This window comes from Acomys russatus, chromosome 6, assembly GCF_903995435.1.
Source record: "Acomys russatus chromosome 6, mAcoRus1.1, whole genome shotgun sequence".
NCBI lineage: Eukaryota > Metazoa > Chordata > Mammalia > Rodentia > Muridae > Acomys > Acomys russatus.
Window position 1 is genome coordinate 38,893,213 of NC_067142.1, and position 22,721 is coordinate 38,915,933.

The window sequence follows — 22,721 nt, forward strand, 5'->3', positions numbered from 1 at the left end:
CTACAAGTAGAACATTATGATAGGCAGTTTTGGGCCCAGGGGTCCCGCTCCAACTAAGGCACCAGACAAGGACAATACAGGCGGTAAACTTTAAACCCCTACCCAGATCTAGCCAATGGTCAGAACATTCTCCACAGTTGAGTGGAGAGTGGGGTATGACTTTCTCACATACTCTGGTGCCTCACATTTGACCAAGTCCCCTGGAGGGGGAGACCTGGTGGCACTCAGAGGAAGGACAGCAGGTTACCAAGAAGAGACTTGATGCCCTATTTGCATATACAGGGGGAGGTAATCCCCTTCAGGAACAGTCATAGGGGAGGGGAATAAGGGGAAAATGGGAGGGAGGGAAGAATGGGAGGATACAAGGGATGGGATAACCTTGAGATGTAACAAGAATAAATTAATTAAAAAATGTGATTATTTCAAAATTGTTCTGAAAATACAAGATACTATCAAGTCTATATAAAAGATGTTGGCAATCTAAAGTAAAAAAACTGTAATTTGTGTAGCTGAGATTAGTTTTTAGAATTCTTCAGTTTCCACTAAAACAATTACTAACATGTGATTTAGAAAAAACTTGCATTTGAAAAAATGTTTAACTACATATTGATTTAGGATTATATTTTACAAACCAAATTGTAATAAAGAGAATATATATCACACAATTATATAAAATGTTATAGATATTTATTTTAATAATATATGCTTATAATGAAGTGTGACATACCTTTGTCATTTGCTAAGATATATAAAAGAAAGAAATCATTGATACAAACATATATTTACGTACAGATTGGAGAAAAGCATAAAAACTAGACCATGCCCACTACTCAAGAATTCTGTTTCTAGTTACACATGTCAGAGAATTCAGAGATAATTAGTAGTTATGTAAACTGTTAAGTTACTTCTTGAATATACAAATGGTTTGTGTACTATCATCTTATTTGTTTAATTTTTAACTATAATTTTATAATTGTTTCAAGTCAAATGACAAAGTGGTTTCAAAGTATATAGTACTATGAATTAAATTAAAGTTTACTAAATGCTTTGTGGTATTATGTACTAAAGCCTAATAGGTATATTTACTTTGTTACATACTTATCAAGAATCTTTAACATTCACTTATACATACTTGAAACATTACAGATTTTGCCCCAGGTGACATAAATAGGATGGAGAGTCATGAGCATCTTGTGATCTCAAGGCAGGTTACTTACTGATACGGATGCACTTAGGTTGAGGGGACCAGCCATTCTCTGTACATACAATTGTGTCTTGATCATTGGGAAGACTATAGCCTTTGTGACACTGGACTTTTACAGACTGACCCTGTACATAGTTAGCTGCCCAGAGTGAAGATTTCCCATTCTCCACATAATGGAATACACATTGTCCTGAAGAACATAAAAAATATAAATTAAAAACATGAAAAGTTTCATTCATTTGAAAACAAAGTTAAATTTTATCTTTACAACTGTTTAGTGAGCATATATGACATTCAAAAATAAAATTAACACCAAATGTTTAAAGGAGTTGCATTTATCTTTAATTTTTATAAATAAAATATGCAAGTGATAAAGATATTCCCACAGTCCCTTTTGTTTGTATGCATTTCATGAAAATCTGCTCACAAAATTCTTCTGTTGTTATTTCTGCCATAAGAAACTTAACTGTAATTATGTTTGTACTCTCCTTTCTCTACTCTTTCAAAGAATCAATCATAATTTAACACAAATGCATTGACTTACTTATGCATGGGACGGCAGGATCCCACCCTTGTTCTGTGCAATAAATATAGGGCCAATATTTAGCTGACACAAACCCACTGAAGCAGGAATATCTGTATGAACTTCCTATATGTACTGGGAAGTACGGTTTGTAGTAATCTTCATTATCTAGACGTCCATTGTTGAATTGAGGAAAATCACAAGGTTTCACTTGTAATAAAAAACAAACAGCAAAACACTCATATCAAGATAAACAACTTCATTGAGTTACTTTCTATTAATTAAAATAACTATGTGATAAAAACAGAGGGTATGTAAGACCAGAAAACCAAATAAAAGACAACTGAGGTATGTGAGGATGTCTTTTCATATGAAATCAAATTATGCCTGGCAGCTCATCACAGAAGTGGATTAAAGATATTTATTAATATGCAATATGATAACTGCTTAATTATAATTTTAAATGGAACTAAAAATATAATATGAATATGGAAAATATAGAACTGTTCTCATAGCTTTGTAATGAAGTTTTATATTATTCATTGTATTAATAAATTTATATATAATGTATGATCAATATTATTCTCTTCAGGTTCTTACTCATAATTATTGTGATTATTTATATTTTAAATTAATACTTTATTATAAGATTAATATTACATTTTCCATGAAGTATGATTTTACTTTAGTAAATTTCATACATTACGTTGCAAGTAGTTCAACAAATATTATCTAAACAAATTTCCTTAACGTTCCTCATCCATTTGAGGCCTTTATTAAAATTAATTTTTGTTTTTGGTTTGGTTTGGTTTAGAGTGGTTGGTTCTTCTTCTTCTTCTTCTTCTTCTTCTTCTTCTTCTTCTTCTTCTTCTTCTTCTTCTTCTCCTTTCACTGATGGGGTTTCTATGTGTAGCCTTGGCTATCCTGGAATTGCTTTGTAGACCTTGATTTCCTTGAACTCACAGAGATCAGTCTGCCTCTGCCTCCCTAAGTGCTGGGATTACAGGCTTGTGCCACTATGCCTGGATTTAGGTTTGTTTTATTAGAGAAAATTCTCAAGAATATTTTACACATGAGTTATGTGGCATATTAATTGAAATGCATCTTATTCTAAAATAATCCTCTGCATAATCAGATCACCATGGGTTAAAGCTGGACCTCAATAGCAAAAGAAACAACAGTAAGCCTACAAGCTCATAGAAACTGAACAGCTCTCTTCTGAATGACTACTGGGTGAAGGAAAGAATATGGAAATGAAATACTTTCTAGAACTCAATGAATATGAAGGTACAACATACCCAAACTTATTCAGTACAACAAATGTGGTGCTAATAAGAAGTTCATAGCACTAAGTGCTTTAATAAAGAAACTAGAGAGATCTCATACTAGTGACTTAACAGCACATCTGAAAGTTCTAGAAGAAAAAGCGATAGCACATACAAGAGGAATAGACAGAAGAGAATAAACTCATGGCTGAAATTAACAAAAGAGAACAACAACAACAAAAAAGAATCAACAAAACAAAGAGCTGGTTCTTTGAGAAACTCACCAAGATAGACAAGCCCTTGACCACACTAAAAGAAAGGCAGAGAGTATATATCCAATTAACAAGGAAAGAAAAATGGGAACAGTGCAAAGCTGTCCACTCTCCCATCACTATTCAGTGTAGTGGTGGAAATTCTAGCTGAGGACGACTAAAGGAAATGAAGGGGATGCAAATGGGAAAAAAAAGAAGTTAAATTATCACTGTCCGCATATGATATGATAGTATACAGAATTAAATACCAAAATTCTATGTGGGAACTCCAATAGCTGATAAACAACTTAAGAGAAATGACTGATTTCAAGACTTACTAAAAAAAAAATTGCTAACCTTCCTATATAAAATGACAGATGAGTGGAGAATAAATCAGGGAAACAACACCCTTCAGAATAGTCACAAATATCATAAACTATCATGGTGCCACCCTCACTATGCACATGAAACACCTGTATGACAAGAACTTCAAGTCTTTGAAGTAGGAAATTAAAGAAGATATCTGAAGTTGAAAAGAACTCCTGTGTTCATAGATCCATAGAATTAACATAGTAAAAAATTTCCATCTTACAAAAATCTGTCTACAGATTCAATGTAATTCCAAGACAATTTTTCACAGATCTTGAAAGAACAATACTCAACTTCATATGCAAAAAAAAAAAAAAACCATACAGCTAAAATAATCCTGTACAGTAAAAAATTTCCAGGGGTATCACCATCCATGATTTCAAGCTGTACTATAGAGCAATAGTAACAACAACAACAAAAACCCACACAGTATCGGGCATAAAAACAAATAAACAGGTTTACCAATGGAATCAAACAACAAAGGTTAGTCATGAAGCAAATATTTTTGATGAGTATTTACTACTGCAAAAAAGTTAAATTGAGTCTTATATCACAATATTTTTAACCAATAATTTGCTAAAAAAAGTCTTTGAAAATGTTTCTTAATTAGAAGAATGCACATATGCACATATACATAAATTTAAGTATTATTAAGTTAAGAATTTTAGTTTTCTATAATGCATTTTAAAACATTGCTTGAAATATTACATTTTAATATTACTTAAAAATATAATATTACATTAGATATTGTTCACTTTGGAAAGGAGAATATTTCTAAGTGTCATACACAAATAAAAAAATTTTATTACTATTACTGTATTTTCATCTTTGCAAGTTTAGAAGAATAATTCCAGGATAATTAAAGATGGGAATAAAGCTTACAGCTACATCTTGGAGTGGGGATCCAGCCAGTACTTGTACACTTCACAACAGTTCCCCGGGTTGCAGGATAGAAGCCATCTTTGCATTCATATCTGATTTCATCTTCACTTCTGTGTTTAATCCTATGAGGTGAGTAGAAACCATTTGGAATATAAGGAGGTTCGCATGCCATTTCTGAAAGGAAGCATATATATATAATTAGAAATGTTTAATCTCATTAAATTTTGAATATGAAATAAATGGTAGATAATATTTATTTGTAATGATAACTTTAAAAATGACATTGAGATGAATGCATCTTCATATGGTATCTATATCTGTCAGACTTTCTCTTTCTCCTCTTGATTTATTTGTGCCTCTCTGATATTATTTCTTTCCCTTGAAGCTCTCTTACTTCATTATTCCATAACTGGCAATAGCTCCATCATATAAAACTTCAAATACCTTACACTTTCTAGACCTTTTACTGATATTTTTATTCTTGGTTCTCTATTGGCTTATTTATTAATATTCATAGGCTTTTAATTCTAAATTGCTGTGAAGATTTCATACCTCTTCTTTGAAGTAAATGTTTCCTTGATTTAAATTGTACAATTTACTGAATATGAAAGTTATATTTCTGCCTCACAGAAAAAGATAGTGTATTTTTTTTTAACTTTAAAAATCATGAATCTGAATTTTACACACTAAAAGCCATTCCTAAATAAAATGGATCATTGTCTTGATAGATACCACTTACCAATGTTAAATCAAGAACAGGTAAACAATTTAAATAGTTCTCTATCTCTAATAAAAATTGATGTCATTAAAATTCTCCCAACCAAATAACATCCTGGGTCAGATGGTTTTAGTGAATAATTTTGTTAGACTTTCAAAGAAGAGGTAATACTAATACTACTCAAACTATTCCACAAAACAGAAAAAGAAGGAACAATGACAAACTCATTCTATCAGGCCACAGTAACCCTGATACCTAAACCAAAGGAAAAAAGAGAACTTCAGACCAATCTCATGAGCATTGACGAAGAAACAGTCAATACAATATTTGCAAACCAATTTCAAGAACACATAAAAAATGTCATCCAGTATGATAAAGCAAGCTTCATCCAAGGGATGCAGGGATAGTTCAACATAAAAAAAAAAATCCACCATATAAACAAACTGAAAGAAAAATATCACATGATTATCTCATCTGATTCTGAAAGAGCCTTTAGCAAGATGCAACAAACATTTTGGATAAAAGTCTTGGAGACATGAGGGATATAAGTCTCATAACTAAACATAATAAAGGCAATATACAGCAAGTCATAGCCACCATTGAATGAAACGGAGAGAAACAAAGAAATTCCACTAAAAAAGGGAACAGGACAAGGCTGCCCAGTCTCTCCATATCTCTTCAATATAATACTCAAAGTCCTCGCTAGATCAAGAAGAAAACCAAAGAAAATAAGGAGGATACCAATTGGAAAGGAAACAATCAAAATGTCATTACTTGTAGATGATATGATATATAAGTGATCCCTAAAATCCCACCAGAGAGCTCCTACAGCTGATAAACAACTTCACCAAAGTGAGTGAATACAAGATTAATTTTAAAAAGTCAGTAGCTCTCTTGTATACAAATGACAAACTGTGAGATAAATTACGGAAACTACATAATTACAATAGCCACAAATAATGTAAAGTATCTTTGTGTAACTCTAACCAAGCAAGTCAAAGACCTGTATGACAAGAACTTCAAGTTTCTGAAGAAAGAAACTGAAAAAAAAAAAGATCAGAAGATGGAAAGCTGTCCCATGCTCATGGATTGGGAGGATTAACATAGTAAAAATGGCCATTTTACCAAAAGCAACCTACAGATTCAAAGCAATCCCACCAAATACCAACACAATTCTTCACAGACCTTGAAAGAACAATTCTCAACTTCATATGGAAAACCAAAGGTTGGGGGGGGGGGACAGAATAGCTGAAAAAGTCCTATACAATACAAGAGCTTCTGGAAATACCACCATTCCTGATTTCAATCTGGACTACACAGCAATCGCATTAAAACCACATCATATAGGCATAAAATTGAATCGAAGATCCAGAAATAAAATCCACATACCTATGGAGGCTTCGTCTTTGACAAAGAAGTCAAAACCATATAATGAAAAAAAAGAAAGCATCTTCATTAAATGGTGCAGGTATAATTAAATGTCAGCATGTAGAAGAATGCAAATAAATCCATATTTATCATCCTGCACAAAACTCATGCCCTGTGGATCAAAGACCTCAACATAAACTGAATACAGTAAGCCTAATAGAAGTTAAGGTAGGGAATAGCCTAGAACTCATTGGCATAGGAGACAACTTCCTGAACAGAACATCAACAGCTCAGGCTCTATGAGCAACAATTAATAAATGAGAACTCGTTAAACTGAAAATTTCATGCAAGGCAAAGGACACTGTCCCTAGTAAAAAAAACAGCAGCCTAGAGAATAGGAAAAGATCTTTACGAAGTCTACATCCAGCAGAGGGTTAATATCCAAAATATATAAAGAACTCAAGAAATTAAGCACCAATAAGCCAAATAATTCAATTTAAAAATGGGTTACAAAGCTAAACAGAATTCTCAACAGAGGAATTACTATTGACCAAGCAGCATTTACAGAAACGTTCAACATCCTTAGTCATCAGCGAAATGCAAATCAAAACAACTTTGAGATTCCATCTTACAGTCCTCAGAATGGCTAAGATCAGAAACTCAAGTGGCAGCACATGTTGGAGAAGATGTGGAGAATGGGAAACACTCCTTCATTGTAGATGGGAGTGCAAAGTTGTGCAACCAATGTGTGGAAATCAATCTGGCACTTTCTCAGAAAATTGAAATAGATCTGCTTCAAGACCCATCTATAATACTCTTGGGCATATACCCAAAAGATGCTCCACCATACCATAAGGACACTTGCTCACCTATATTCACAGCAGCTTTATTCATAATAGCAGGAAACTGGAAACAACCTAGATGTCCCTCAATGGAAGAATGGATAAAGAAACTGTGGGACACCCACACAATGAAATACTACTCAGCTATTAAAAAACAAAGTAATTGTGCAATTTGTAAGCAAATGGATGGAACTATAAAAGATCATGCTGAGTGAGGTATCCCAGACTCAGAAAGACATGCATGTGTGTATTCACTTACAAGTGGATCCTAGCTATGAAGTTCAGGATATTATGCTAAAGTACACAACACAAAGAAACCAAGGAGGGCCCAAGGGAAAATGCTTCAATTTCATCCAAAAGAGGAAAAAAGTAGATATCTGAAAGTAGATGGAGGAAAGGAACTGGGTGGAAAAGCGTATGGGGATCAAGTATGGATAGAGCTGTGGTGGGGAACCAAGAGAGAAATGAAACCAGTGAGGGAGCATCACTGGGACAAGGGAGGCTACTTGGAGTCTTTGGGGTCCTAGCTGAGACTCTCAGCAGTTGAGGTTAAGAAACCTGAAATCACCACCTCCTATAGCTAGGTGAGACTTCTATTGAAGGGAAGGGACACCAACCTACCTATAAACCTTCAACCCAGAATTTTTCTTACCTAAAAGAAGTGTAGGGATAAAGATAGATCAGAGATTGAGAGAATGGCAAAGAAATGATTGGCCCAACTTGAGACCACCACATGATAGAGAGTCAATCCATGTCACAATTAATGATACTCTGCTATGCTTGCAAACAGCCTAGCATAACTGACTTCTGAGAGATTTCATCCACCAGCTGATGGAAACAGATGTAGAGACCCACAAACAATAGGAAGAGCATGTGGAGTTATGTGGATGAATAGGAGAAAGGATAGAGGGAGCTGGAGGGATCAAGGACTCCACAAGAATACCTACAGAGCAAACTAACCTGGGCCCATGGGGGCTCACAGAGACTGAACCATCAGCCAAGCAGCAGCCATGGGCCAGACTTAGATCCCCTATACATCGTCACATGGGTCTCCTAACAATGGGAAGAAGGGATGTCTCTAACTCTTTTATCTTATTTTGGAATCTTTTCCCCTTAACTGGCCTGCCTGTCAAGCCTCAATGGCTAACGATGCACTTAGCACTACTTTGACTTGAGATACCTGGATAAGTAGTACTCCTTGGTGGACTCCCCTTTTTCTGCGGAATAGAGGAAGAGGGGGAGCAGTGAGTAAATTTTGAACTGGGAGGAGAGGAGGGAAGGGGCTGGGATCAGGCTGTAAACTGATTAAATAAAAAATATGAGGGGGAAAAAACTTCTGGAGATTGTCCTAAGCTCCAGACATAAGCACTTGCTTGATGAATGATGATTAATATATACAGTTAATTATTTAACTACATGGTACCTTTTCCCCATTAGTAGAGACATTTGGAATATAATGCTTCAAGTTTAGTTGTCTTGCATTGAAAAGTCAATTTTACAAAATCTATTCGGTACAGGAGACAGATTTTTGTCAAAATGAGTATTCAGAAAATTATGGTATTTTTCAATATTCCTACTTGCTGTTACAGCCTGTCTGCTATATGCTAGAGAGCTAAATGTTCTGAGAAATTGGGCTAAAATCTTGATCTGGTTATGGCCAGCTGGAAAGAAGTTTATTTATTTTGTATTATATTATCTTGTTTGAATTTTGGTCTTTTAGGGTTTCCACACTTTTTGTAAAGGTAGCTGCAATAAAGGGTGTTTTTACCTATATGATGTCAGAGAGATTAAGATTCCATGGTCTGGAGATAAATGTACATCAATCAACACAGGTAAGCTCTTTCTCTGCTCCAGAAAAACAAAAGCAGCGCTAACAACGTATCAGCTGAGGTACACAACGGTGCAATACTTTAATTAATAAGAAACTACCTTTCATTCAGGAATATGTATCTTCCCTCAACGAAGCTAAGCCCATTGTAACAGATTTGCATGCCTACATGAGCAGGAATGCAGGCCTCTTTATTTACGTCATCATATTCTTGCTCACTTTCTGGTGAGCATGCCCTCTGTCAACTCTTTACATGATGAAAAAGACCCTCACGAACACAGTCTTTAACATTTAATATATGACTTTCTCACGTACTCTGGTGCCTCACATTTGACCATGTCCCCTGGAGGGGGAGACCTGGTGGCACTCAGAGGAAGGACAGCAGGTTGCTAAGAGGAGACTTGATACCCTATGAGCATATACAGGGAGAGGAAATCCCCCTCAGGAACAGTCATAGGGGAGGGGAATAATGGGAAAATGGGAGGGAGGGAAGAATGGGAGGATACAAGGGATGGGATAAACATTGAGATGTAACTAGAATAAATTAATAAAAAAACCATTTAATATTTGACTTGTAATTTTGTTTGAGAGATGTTTAAAAAGAAAATTTATTGTAGATTCTCTGTCCTCTTCTTGCCCTCCCTCCATACTTTCCTTCCCTTAGACCTCTACCTCCCTCCTTCCATTCCTCCTTTTTTCCTTCCCTCTCCTCTCCTCTCTATAATTGTTAAAAAAGAAACAACTCTAGGATGTGCTTTAGTACAATGGGGAATCATGCATATTTTCCCAGTTTGAAAAAAAAATATGCCAAGGAGGAGTTTTTTATTAGGAGTTTTTAATTAGGTGACTGAGTGGATAATAAAACCATGGAAGCATTAGGTGTCTGTAAAGTGGTCATGTCATGCCATACACACATAAGTAACATATAATGGAGCTCAATTCTGAGTTTTGTACTGAATTCAGTCGAAGCTGGAATAATTGTCTGAAGAGTTCCTCCTAGTACTGGAAATGGACTTTACATAGAATACTTACTTTACAAGGTATAGTTTGATATTTTGGTGAATAAATTATCTACTTAGAGGAGGACACCTGGAGTTAAATATATGGCAGCAGTTTCATGCCAAAGGACTACTGAAGATATAGCTTCTCTGATTAAGATCCATACATATCACAAAAACAGAAGGTTGGCATCAATGCCATCAGCTAAACATGGACCTGTGTGGACATGCTACTTTTCCATTCACTGGCCTTCTTCTTAAACAATAGAAGACATGGAAAATAACAATAACTTCACCTTCACAGAAAGGCTGAGGGCTCCATCCAGAGGCTGTACAGATGGCATCTCCTCTTTCTCGGTATACATAACCTGGGTTGCATGTATATTGATATCTTTCATTTTCCTTGAAAACTTGGTTTTTAGATACAGCACGTCCATGTTCAACTTCTGGTCGTGTGCAAGAAATTCCTAAATGCAAGAGAGTAGTTGTCAATGTTTACCATGGAAAGAAACCTGCTGAGCAAATCATATTTTTAAAATAACAGTTTTGCTTTCATTAGATCAATCAACAAAAACTATCCACCAAACAAATTTGTTTTGATCTGGCTACATTCTTGACCATGTGTCTGCTGTTTCAAATATTTATTTATCTGAAGAAGTTAAAAGCATATCATTAATTATATTTAACATGATGATTAATTAGCCTCCTGAAATAAGTGGCAGCCTATAACAATCCCAAAATTCTTGTGAAAATGGAAATATACGCAGGCTTGTGGGTTAATATATTCATTGAAAAAGTAACACATCTTCTGATTATTGGCAGTAACTTTCAAGACAGCAATTTTTCAAAGTAATCTATTAAAGTCACTTTTCATTTGATCTTTGAAATGTCAAAAGCTTCATCTTTGGTGCCTTCACTATACATAAAAATTTTTTGTCAAAAGAGAAAAGAAAGAAGCCAAGAAGAGAAACCTTCAAAAGTCCTGCGTACAATTTTTAACTCAGTTCTTTCAAATACACTACTCCGTAGCTATAGCACTAAAAACGGATATCTTGAAGCCTCTTCTCCCGTCATTTAAATCTGTTTTTCCTTGTTTATAACTACAGAAAGTTTAAAATGGTCAAATTGAAGTGTTTCATCTTCTCCACAGTCAGTCAGAAGAAGAGCTGAGTTATATAAAATGAGCATTACAGGTCGAGACCCTTCTGGGGATTGAAAGACCTTTTCACAGGGGTTATGACCCACAGGTTGAGATCCACTGCTCTAAATGTAAGTAAAACATCCCATCCTTTAACGAATCTCATTTAGCTCAGGAAGCAAAGAATTTAAAGGCTTTACAAGTCCTTGAAATGGATTATATTGACTAGGCCTCTCTCTCCCACGCATATGTATTGGTAGTGACTGCTGTGAAATACTTTTGGATCATCTGAGCTACCTACAAGGCCCTCAGACCACGTGAGCTGCCTGAAAGAGACACCCTCCAACCTATTGATATTTCAAGTTGTGCAGAGTGCTCCATGCTTCCAGCCTTTGTGGTCCTTCATCCATGCTGGGCTCGGCTTTTGATGATGCAGCTGTCTTTGAGTCATTTCTACTCCTGTAAGTCTAGCGATTCAGTTCAGCAAGGTGAACTTTGGTGATATCCTTACTTAGATCTGCTGTCAGTTCCCTATCTGAAGTGAAGAGATGTTGGCTCTAATCTCCATGGTAATGGGGTAATAAAGTTATGCAACAGTATCCTAAAAGTGGGACTTCTGTGAGCATTTGATGAGGCTGAGGACATCATCCTGCCAGGGACAGCTTGCTTCCTTTCTGCCTTTCTCCACATGGCCTTCTGAGGGCTGCTATGCCTTCTCTCCTTATTTTCATCTAAAAATACCTCATCATCACTTTAAAACTAAGCTCAGGGATCAAAGTTTCCTAGGTTTCATTTGCCACAGACTATTAATTATAGTCACGTAAGAGCAGCTATGAAACTTCAATGTGTAAAGACTATCCCATACTGAATATACATATTGGTATGCCATCATTTTCATGAAGAATCAGTGTTGTTAAAAAAAAAAAAAAAAGAGCTGTTATCACCAAATGGTCAGTCTTAAGAGAAGGAAAAGATACCATTATAATCTCAAAAAGGAAACAAAATTTAAAAAGAAGACAACACTATCTTTTTAGTGTAATGTAGAAAATGCTAAAAAGTGGTAAAATATTGGAGATGTTAGATAATATAAAAAATAAATATAGCACAGGCATGATGCCACATGCCAGTAATTTAACACTCATGGAGCAGCTTCAGGAAAATTAGTATTAGATAGAAGCTTAATGGACTATGAATCAAGTTCAGGCCATCCACTTCTATATTGTGATAGGCTGTCTCAAAAGAGAAGATACAAGGAGGAGGAGGAGAAGGAAGGAAGCAAGCAAGCAAGCAGGCAAGCAAAAAATTAAAAAATTTATTATACCAATTTGCCATAAGTCAAAGGTTTATTTAGTAGATTCAATCCAGATATGTGAAACTTATGGTAAACTTGTGTGTGTGTGTGTATGTATATATTGTGATATATATATATATATATATATATATATATATATATATATATATATATATCTCATCCTAACAATATTAATTTAAATTATAATGTTTTAAAAATTAAAACTTGCAACAGGCAACAGAAACACATATACACACACGTATATATGTACATATATGCAGATATAGAGACTTCACTTCCTAACAATGTTAATTAAAATCAGAATGCCATCATGAGGCAGGATTGTAAACATACAATTTGCCTTTAGCTTCCAAAAACTTTGTATAAAACTTTGCTCTAGAGCATGTTTACCACTCACAACAGAAATGCTGAGGTTATACAGCAAGTAGTAACATCAGGAAGTAGCCTTTGTTTACATCTTAACCAAATAATTAAGCCACCATAATCATGTGGCTATTTCAATTAAAGAGACTATAAGGGCACATGGTGTTTATAGTTGTCCTGAAGGTAAAATAACAGTGTTTATGCAAACACACAAACAAACAATCAAACAAACAAAACCCCTGCAATTACAGTGAAACAGTCATGCTAAAGAAACATTAGAGTGATGTACTTTATTTTAATTAGAAATATGATTTTTAAAAAGGAATTTATATATTTCATAAGAATAGCTAAAACCATTGAAATGATATGTGCACCTTACCCACACATCTTGGCTTTTCATTGCTCCAACGGCCATTATCTGAGCAGTGCATTTCTTTTTGTCCTTCGATCTTGAAGCCTGCGTTGCACTCAAATCGCACCACCTGTCCAAAATAATATTCCTGGCCTGGTTCTGCCGCATCACTTATAATTCTTCCATTCTCTGGTTCTGTCACTGGTAAACACTTCACAACTGAAAATACAGGCATCACCTTTACTAATAGAACTAGTTAGCCAAAGAACGCTACCAACATAACTACATAAAAACGTGTATATGAATAAAACCCCCAGCATGATAAACCTGGAGGAAAGTCCTTCAGGATTTTAGAAACCTTTACGATGACTGCTGGAAAACATAAATGATAAATAACATAAGTTGTTTGCCTATCTGCTTCCATGGGACTGGTAAGAGCAAACTGTCACTTTGACTAATAGTTTGTGTTTTCATGACAGCAAATGCCTCCTAAATTATTAAGAAATATGAGTTCTGGATTAATCGAATCCAAACGTTTTACTGATGTGTCAAAGCAATGTAACATTGCATTCTAATAAGATGTAAAAGTAGTGGATTTTAAGATATTTATTTTGATCGAGAAGTTGTCCTTAATTTTTTCTTTCCTTTCTACCTCAGTGTTCAAAATATTTAAAAAAAATTTTTTTACTTAAAATTTCTCTACCATGAAGATGTTCAAAGCTTATTTTTCCTGAAGAAAAATTTGGGTATAAGGGACATCCTAGGACTGTTTCCTTATCACATCACCCAATATACTGACTCAACAGGCCCTTTGGGGCATCAAATCTCAATTTTAAACAAGCACCTCTATGGACAGGACATTCTCCACAGTTGAGTGGAAAGTGGAGTCTGACTTTCACACGAACTCTGTCGACCCATATTTGACCATGAACCCTGCATGGGGAGGCTTGGTGGCACTCAGAGGAAGGATAGCAGGCTACCAAGAAGAGACCTGATACCCTATGAGCATATACAGGGGGAGGAGGTCCCCCTCAGTCACAGTCATAGGGGAGGGGAGTAAGGGGAAAATGGGAGGGTTGGAAGAATGGGAGGATACAAGGGATGGGATAACTATTGAGATGTAATATGAATGAATTAATAAGAAGGAAAAGAACCAAGCACCTCATACAATTCTAATGCAGATGTTTCATGAAACTGCTTCTCTTTTCTTTAGCTGAAAAGTCTCTATACCTCTTTAGTCATGAGAATATTCAGTGCCATCACATTCTCTTTCTGTCTCTTTCCACCCCAACTCTTCTTTCTCTCATTTATTACTTCCCATGGCAGAAGGAGACAGACAACATTTAGATGAACTTTTGTTATTTCCATGATGATGAGATATTTAAACTATTGTCCCAAAACTCACAAACAAGACCTGTATTTTCTCATTCTTGCCATATGATAGAATGGTAAAAGATAAGATATTATTCTCTTAATTCTTGCCTTGTTTTTTTTTGTTTGTTTGTTTGTTTTTTTGCTAAAATTAAGGCTTTAGAAAGACATTCACAGCAGCACATTGCTGATAGATGTCCGATCACATTCTTGACCACATTGAGGCCCTACATCTTGTAACTGGATGATCCTTAGGGGTGACATCCGTCATGAACACAGTTAAAATTCTGATCTTTTTAAATTAGCTAATGGTGGGCTTTACGTATGGCTACTGTTCTAAATCTAAAACGAAAGAAAAATTGGCTTTGGTATTTCTAATAATCCGTATTGGTCTTTGTTCACATGGATTACGTTGCTAAGGAGTTTTGAGTTTCATCAATGAGGTTGCATGGTGATGGGTCAGACCCAAGGCCTCAAAGAACCCACACTAAAGCCCTGAGAAAGTCACCACCCTCTACACTCAGCGTGCTTGATTAGTTAACAAATACAAATAAATTAATAAATACAAAACAGTGCTGTGACAAAACAATTGTGTTTTACTTTGTCCTAGAAACTACAAAACATTTTAAGTAAGAGATACTTAAGCATAAACTTTTAGAATGTGTCCATACAAGGTGAAAAATATTTTGGGTATTTAGACATACATGTAAACCAGGTTTTTATTTACCTTCACATAAGGGAATATCATTGGTCCACCCATCTGTATCACATTCACGGTAATCAATCGCACCTAAGAGTTGATACCTAAAAACACAAACGAAAGGATGGGTTGAGACATTGTGTTTTTATGTGCTGTCCTGGATATCCTGCAGTAGGAAACTTTTTAAAAAATCTCTTTTTTTTTTTTTTTATTATTTCCATTTTGCTCCTAAATCTTTATGGAAAGAAAATACTTCAGCAGACTCCATTAGTGGTGGATGTTGGAGTTTAAGGGTTTACTCTATCCCTACTGTAGAGTAATAGAAGATTTGACTACAAATGTGATACTCTAGCTCTTTTATGAAGCAGAATATGTCCTCTCCCGACAGAAAAGCAAAGTTCCTGGTAAGGATTTTCCATTCACTGTGATAAGTTCCTTCAGACATTCTGTAAAACTCTACACAAAACCTTACTGGATCTACGCTTATATGGGGAGGGGAAAGGACAACAGTGGTTGTCCATACAGGGAAAAAAACATTTGTATTGTTGTATCAAAGTCACTCATATGTAGGGCAATAAGATGACTGCTCATAACGAATTGTCTGGTAAATAATATGTAAGTGAACATATACTCAGTAAAAAAAAAAAAAAAAAAAAAAATACAGACAGAAGCGCAGGACTAAATAGGTGGGCAAAACAAGAACAAAAACAAAAACAGGCATGCAAAAAACATCCTTAGCCTTCACCTCTGGGTTACAAAACAACTATTCCTCAAGATAGATAAAACAGTCTTTAATTTGAATTAATTTGAACTATTTTTACCTACTGATCCTATGTAGTGTGAGGATTTTAACTGATAAATATCAGTACTTTCACAAACAGACTTCTGTTGGTGATTCAAGCTCAGTGTATAAAATTGCTGACACAGTTAGGTTCTATCAATGTTTACTTTATATATATATATATATGACAAAAGAGGCATGATGAGTTCAAGTGAGCCAGGAACCAAGAAAAATATGTAGTTAATTTCTTCAACAAATTGTGAATATTAAGCTCTGAGTCTGAGGAATTCAAGCGAACAATGTATATGAGTTTTATTTCCCCTTTTCTGAACAACAGTGAAACCCAAGTCAGGAAGGATGGCTTGAGATGAGATATTCAAAGGTGAACAGTGGAACAGCCTAAAAAAATTCATGTCAAGGCAGTCCTTTTTCACTTTGTGTAATAAGATCAGCAGTGATAGTTTAAAATTGGACAGAAACTGAGTTTTAATATATACTCAGATTTTAGGTTAGGGTTAATGTATTGTTGGGGTTAGAGTTCTTCAGGTAGTGAACAAGGAGAAACTAAACAAGAAATGGCTATCTCGTGGACACTTGCAGTATCCCAGGATTATTTTGAAAGGCTGCAAGTGTGAGTCATAGTTATTTCTCCTGCCAATTTTATGATGCTCATGGGAATTTTCTGCTTTTGTCAGAGAGGGAATGGGAGTGAGATAATAGTTTATGAACATTGAGTATTAGATTTTAGGGATGTTTTGGAACTAATTCTAAAGCGTGAAAAGTGTAAATGGTTACAGTTTCTTGCCTCAGACCAAGAAATAAAGGGCAACTGAAATGATTCCATTCACAGTGCTTAATTCTATTTATACTTATTTGGAATAAGATTATAGCTATTAACTTTCTCATATGAAGTTTAAAAAATAATATGTGGCAGTGGAGAAATATGATATAAAATGAAAAGCTGAAGACTCGATGATGACGCCAGCCACGGAACCGGTGGTTGCTCAGAGAGCAGAGTCAAAGATTCTGGAAAATTAGCATTTGGGGCCTATATAATAAGAGCAATTTGCATACTTTTAAACATTAACAATAGCACTTGGGAAAGAGACTCTTTATTTTCTTTGTAAGTAAAAGTCTTGCTTTTTTTTTTTTTTTTAGATACTATAAAAGCTTTTCAGGAGACTTACCATATAATGTGGGTGTTTTCACAATTCCTATGGCTCCTAATATACAAAATTGTCTCATCTCATGTAATATTGCACAATAGTGAGATGTAGCAGAGACCTGTCAGCTGAATGCTTGACTTTTGTGTATATCAATGTAACGCTCACTTATTCACCACTATTCCAGAGCAATCATGACTCACTTTTCAGTGTTATGGAGCTAGCATGGCATCTGAATAAAAGCTTTCACAACATAGTTTTATTTATGTCCTGTTTTTAAATGTTCATAGAAAATTTTCATCTCCTTAATGTAATTGTTGTTTTTATTTCCTTGGGTAATGGGATGAGATGAGAGTCATATCCAAGCTTTATGAGTATATGGCTTAGGTTGATCCTAGAACATTTCTAATTATTCCCTGGCGTAGGCTTGCAAGCTTCTTGCCTCTGTACAATCTAGTCTGTCAGCCTAGATCTTGAAGGCCTTAGCTTCCAGCCTCCATCTGCTAATCTAGTCCTATGATGTTTTCAGGCTCCAGGACTTACTGCTGAGTAAGCTCATCCTTTCTAGTTCTGTCTAAACTCTGGCTGACTGGCTCAACTCAGCTGTTCTGACTCAAAAGTCTACAAACCTGACCAATTCAAACCGGCTTATCTCTACTTCCCACTGAGTTGTTCTGCTTAGAAAACTACCTCTGAACTCCACAAACTGAATTGCATGCATTCAACTGCACTCATCTGGACTTCACCAACCTAGACACAACTGTTCTGTACTCCTGAACTCTACTGTACTGTCTCCCAAAATATGTCTCTCTTTCTCTGTCTGTCTGTCTGTGTCTGTCTGTCTTTCTGTCTGTCTCTGCCTCTCTGTCTTTCTGTCTCTGTCTCTCTGTCTGTGTCTGTCTCTCTGTCTGTGTCTGTCTGTCTGTCTCTGCCTCTCTGTCTTTCTCTCTTTGTCTCTCTGTCTGTCCTTCTTTCTCTCTCTCTCTCTCTCTCTCTCTCTCTCTCTCTCTCTCTCTCTCTCTCTCTCTCTCTCTCTCATGCACTTAAGTCTATTCTCGAGAAAGTTGGGTACATCCTATCTCTGACTCATTCTGTCAAATCTTTCTCTGATTCATTATTTTGTCTTCCCCTTAATTAGAAGTTATTTTTGGGGGATTAATGGTGTGTACTAAATTCCAGCCAGAGGGATTAAAGGTTTATACTAAGGGCATGTCTGTATTCCAGCTGGATCACACAGATCTAAGTCTTAGGATGTGGTCCCTTTCCAGAGTAATCGTGTTGCTGGATTTAGATTCCTTTACACCTTCAAGTACAAACTTGTGGAGTTCCTATGCACAGTTTCAATGATTAGCCTTTTAATATAGACAACATACCCATCATCACAGGTATAAACAACCTTTGCACCAAACTCAAACTCAGATCCAACTGTCAGCCTAAATGATCCAAAGGGTGTATCTCCAGGATGCCCACATGGCCTTTCTATAAGGAAAAGAAAATATAATATTAGTATCCAGTCCATGTAACACACCACACCTTATTTAGGAGTCAGGAAAGCATATTTGAATATCATTGAGTAGAAGGAAAACTGAAAACAGCAAAGAATATTTTACGGTTGAAGGTAACTGCATGCTTCCATTTTAAATTTTGTAGAATACATTTTAAAGTTATTTTTTTATATTTTAGTTACAGTAGTGATATAATTTGTAATGCTACAATGTAAAACGTTTAGTATCTTAAAAACTAAATGTTTTCTTGAGTTTCAAAAACATGAAGTACTTACTCCGGCATACTCTGGATGGATTAGAAGCCACCCATTCTCCCCTCTTGCAGACTTTTACAATAGACCCAAGTGTTCTATATCCAGGGCGGCATTTGTAGATAGCTTGGGTGCCTTCTGGATATGGTTGGTCAGACCACGAACCTGACAGAATTTCTGTATTTTTTCGTGGAGGAGGTCCTTTACAATCTACAAGTATTGCAAACAAAACAATATTTTAAAAACACTTATTTAAAAAGACGGCATGCTTGTGTCATTTGCTTTTAATAACATACAATTACAGATCCATACAGCTATGTATGTGCACAATCTTATGAAAAATTTATAAACAATTTTCTAAGTTGTAAAGAAGTAAAAACAATAAAACTATCTGTCCTTAAAATATTTTCTTTATGCAGCAAATCTAAACAGCATTTTTAAAAAAATATCTAATAAGCATTGTAAATAGTGAAATTCCTCTTACAAAATTAATTTGTAGTAAGATAACATGAAACTATATAAAGATATTAAACACTCAAATAGTATAAAATGACAGGACAGAATTATGTTCCTACTATATAGATGGAGTGAGAAAAAAAGTTGGTATGAAGGTATTTGTAGCAGTGCTAAAAGGCAAATTGTGCGAGCAATGAGAACTAATGAGCTGAATTAGGTGGGATGAGCCTCTAACATCCATGCTTGAGCTCTGTGGAATGTCTTATCTGGTAATATATCTCAATTCTGTATATAAAGTGATAATCAGGGATTACAGAATTGGAGAATGGCAGTAAGGCAGGGATAATCAGACACACATGTTGGAGGGTGTGTCTAGTCTGAAAAGATTCTGAATCTTGTGCAGAATCTGAATCTATTTGTCCTGTTGGAGTTTCAACTAGATTCCTAATTTTCCTATCACCTCACAGAAGTCCCTACAAGAAAAACAAAATCTTCCTAAACTATACAACTGGTGGCTTCATTAACATATTAGAAAATTTTAATATCTTTCAATGTTTAATTTAAATCAGGTTTCAGAACAGCAGCAACAAAAAAAAATTACTGTAGTTACTGGGATAGAGAAAGAAGGATTCAAACAGGTTCATATTTAAACACATGTACACATGGTCACACACAAGAAGTCCTTTGCTTGGAAATGTTTGAAACCAGAAGTGAGCTAATTCAAACTAAAGGTGTAACCCAGATACAGTGGAGTTAAGTTCATGAATGGGATAAGAAAGAGAAATGTTCTTCTTCTGGGAATGAATAGCACAGATTTTAGTCACTATGTTCATTTCATTCAAAGTATGTGAACTTTTATGAAAATTGAAATACAAAAAGGAAAAATACATGAAGAGAAAAAAATTAAATCAACACTAATGTAGATATGATAATTAGCAAAAACATCTTTTAAATAAATTATTTAAGCATTCTTAAATAACTACAAAAAAGACAAAAAGAGTTCAAAAGGCTCAAAACAAAATGGCTCTAAAATATGTTATCTTAGAGTGTTGAATTAGTATCAGAAATAATTACTCACAGCATGAAATCATGTCGCGTCAGAAAGAAATGTATTCCACTTGGGAAAAATTACGATAGAAATGCTCAAATATGGTAGAAAGAGAACAGTAAATAGACGATAACAGAACAAAAGAAATATTTTGTGCAGAAGCAACAGATACAGGATAGGTCTGACTGGAGGGTCAGAAGTAGACTAGAAAATAGAAAGAACTGACAACTGAAATCTCAAAGTTTTCCAAATGTGATTAAAGACATCAACTCAAATTCAAAAGGACTACATACAATGCCTAATATCTGCATATTAGAACAACTGCAGATAGATTTCCAAAGTGGTTGTGCAAGTTTGCACTCCCACCAGCAATGAAGGACTGTTCCCCTTCCTCCACATCCTCGTCAGCATGTGCTGTCACTTGAGTTTTTGATCTTAGCCATTCTGATCGGTGTAAGATAGAATCTCAGAGTCATTTTGATTTGAATTTCTCTGATGACTAAAGATGTTGGGCATTTCTTTAAGTGTTTCTAAGCCATTCAATATTCCTTCATTGAGAATTCTCTATTTAATTCTGAGCCACATTTCTTTTTTTCTTTGTCTCACTATTTTATTTTACTTTTTAAAAATTTAAGGATCCAGAGGGTCCTAGAAATCTACAAGTAGAACAATATGATAGGCAGATTTGGGCCCAGGGGTCCCGCTCAAACTAAGGTTCCAGCCAAGGACAATACAGGAGGTAAACTTTAAACCCCTTCCCAGATCTAGCCAATGGTCAGAATATTCTCCACAGTTGAGTGGAGAGTGTGACACGACTTTCTCACGTACTCTGGTGCCTCACATTTGACCATGCCCCCTGGAGGGGGAGACCTGGTGGCACTCAGAGGATGGACAGCAAGTAGCCAAGAAGAGACTTGATACCCTATGAGAATATATAGGGGGAGGTAATCCCCCTCAGGAACAGTCATAGGGGAGGGGAATAATGGGAGAATGGGGGGGGAGGAATGGGAGGATACAAGGGATGGGATAAACATTGAGATGTAACAAGAATAAATTAATAAAAAAAATTTTATAATTTATTCATATTAAATCTCAATGGTTATTCCCTCCCTTGTATCCTCCCATTCCTCCCTCCCATTTTCCCCTTACTCCCCTCCCCTATGACTGTGACAGGCCATAAACTTCAAACCCCTACCCAAATCTAGCCAATGACAGGACATTCTCCACAGTTGAGTAGAGAGTGGGGTCTGACTTTCACACTTACTCTGGTGCCTCATATTTGACCACTACCCTGAATGAGGAGACCTGGTGGCACTCAGAGGAAGAATAGCAGGCTACCAAGAAGACACTTGATACCCTATGAGCAAAAACAAGAGGAGGAAGTCCCCCTGAGCCCCATTTCTTAATTGGGTTATTTGATTTGGTGGTGGTTACTTTCTTGAGCTCTTTATATATTTTGCATATTAGACCTTTGTCAGATATAGGGTTAATGAAGATCTTTTCCCAGCCTGTAGGCTGTCCTTTTGTTCTGCTGACAATGTCTTCTGCCTTACAGAAACTTCTCAGCCTTATAAGGTCCCACTTATTAATAAGTTACCTTAGAGCCTAGGCTGTTGGTGTTCTGCTCAGGAAGTTGTCTCCTGTTCTAATGAGTTCCAGGCTCTTCCCATTTTTTTCTTCTAATAAATTTAGTGTCTCTGGTCTGTGACTGGTCTTTAGGGCTACCTCAAGACCCAGCTATTCCACTCCTTGGAATATACCTGAAAGATGCTCCACCATACAACAAGGGCATTTGCTCAACTATGTTCATAGCAGCCTTATTCGTAGCAGCCAGAACCTGGAAACAACCTAGATTTCCCTCAGTCAAAGAATGGATAAAGAAACAGGGGAGTTTCTGTGAGTTCGAGGCCATCCTGGTCTACAAAGCAAGTCCAGGATAGTCAAGGCTACACAGAGAAACCCTGTCTCAAAAAACCAAAGAAGAAGAAGAAGAGAAAAAAAGAAAGAAAGAAAGAAAGAAAGAAAGAAACTGT

At 35.7% G+C, this 22,721-nt stretch overlaps 1 protein-coding gene across 1 annotated transcript in view; it reads right to left on the reverse strand.

The window, feature by feature from the left end:
* Positions 1–22,721, reverse strand: part of LOC127191078 (complement factor H-like) — a 147,537-nt gene that overhangs the window by 106,569 nt on the left and 18,247 nt on the right. The window contains exons 2-9 of the mRNA XM_051148318.1: positions 19,209–19,394; positions 18,802–18,907; positions 15,512–15,588; positions 13,441–13,632; positions 10,545–10,715; positions 4,495–4,668; positions 1,749–1,937; positions 1,218–1,394 (exon numbers count right to left, since the gene is read on the reverse strand). Of these exons, the coding sequence (XP_051004275.1) occupies positions 1,218–1,394; positions 1,749–1,937; positions 4,495–4,668; positions 10,545–10,715; positions 13,441–13,632; positions 15,512–15,588; positions 18,802–18,907; positions 19,209–19,394 (1,272 nt within the window). The remainder of the gene's footprint in view (positions 1–1,217; positions 1,395–1,748; positions 1,938–4,494; positions 4,669–10,544; positions 10,716–13,440; positions 13,633–15,511; positions 15,589–18,801; positions 18,908–19,208; positions 19,395–22,721) is intronic.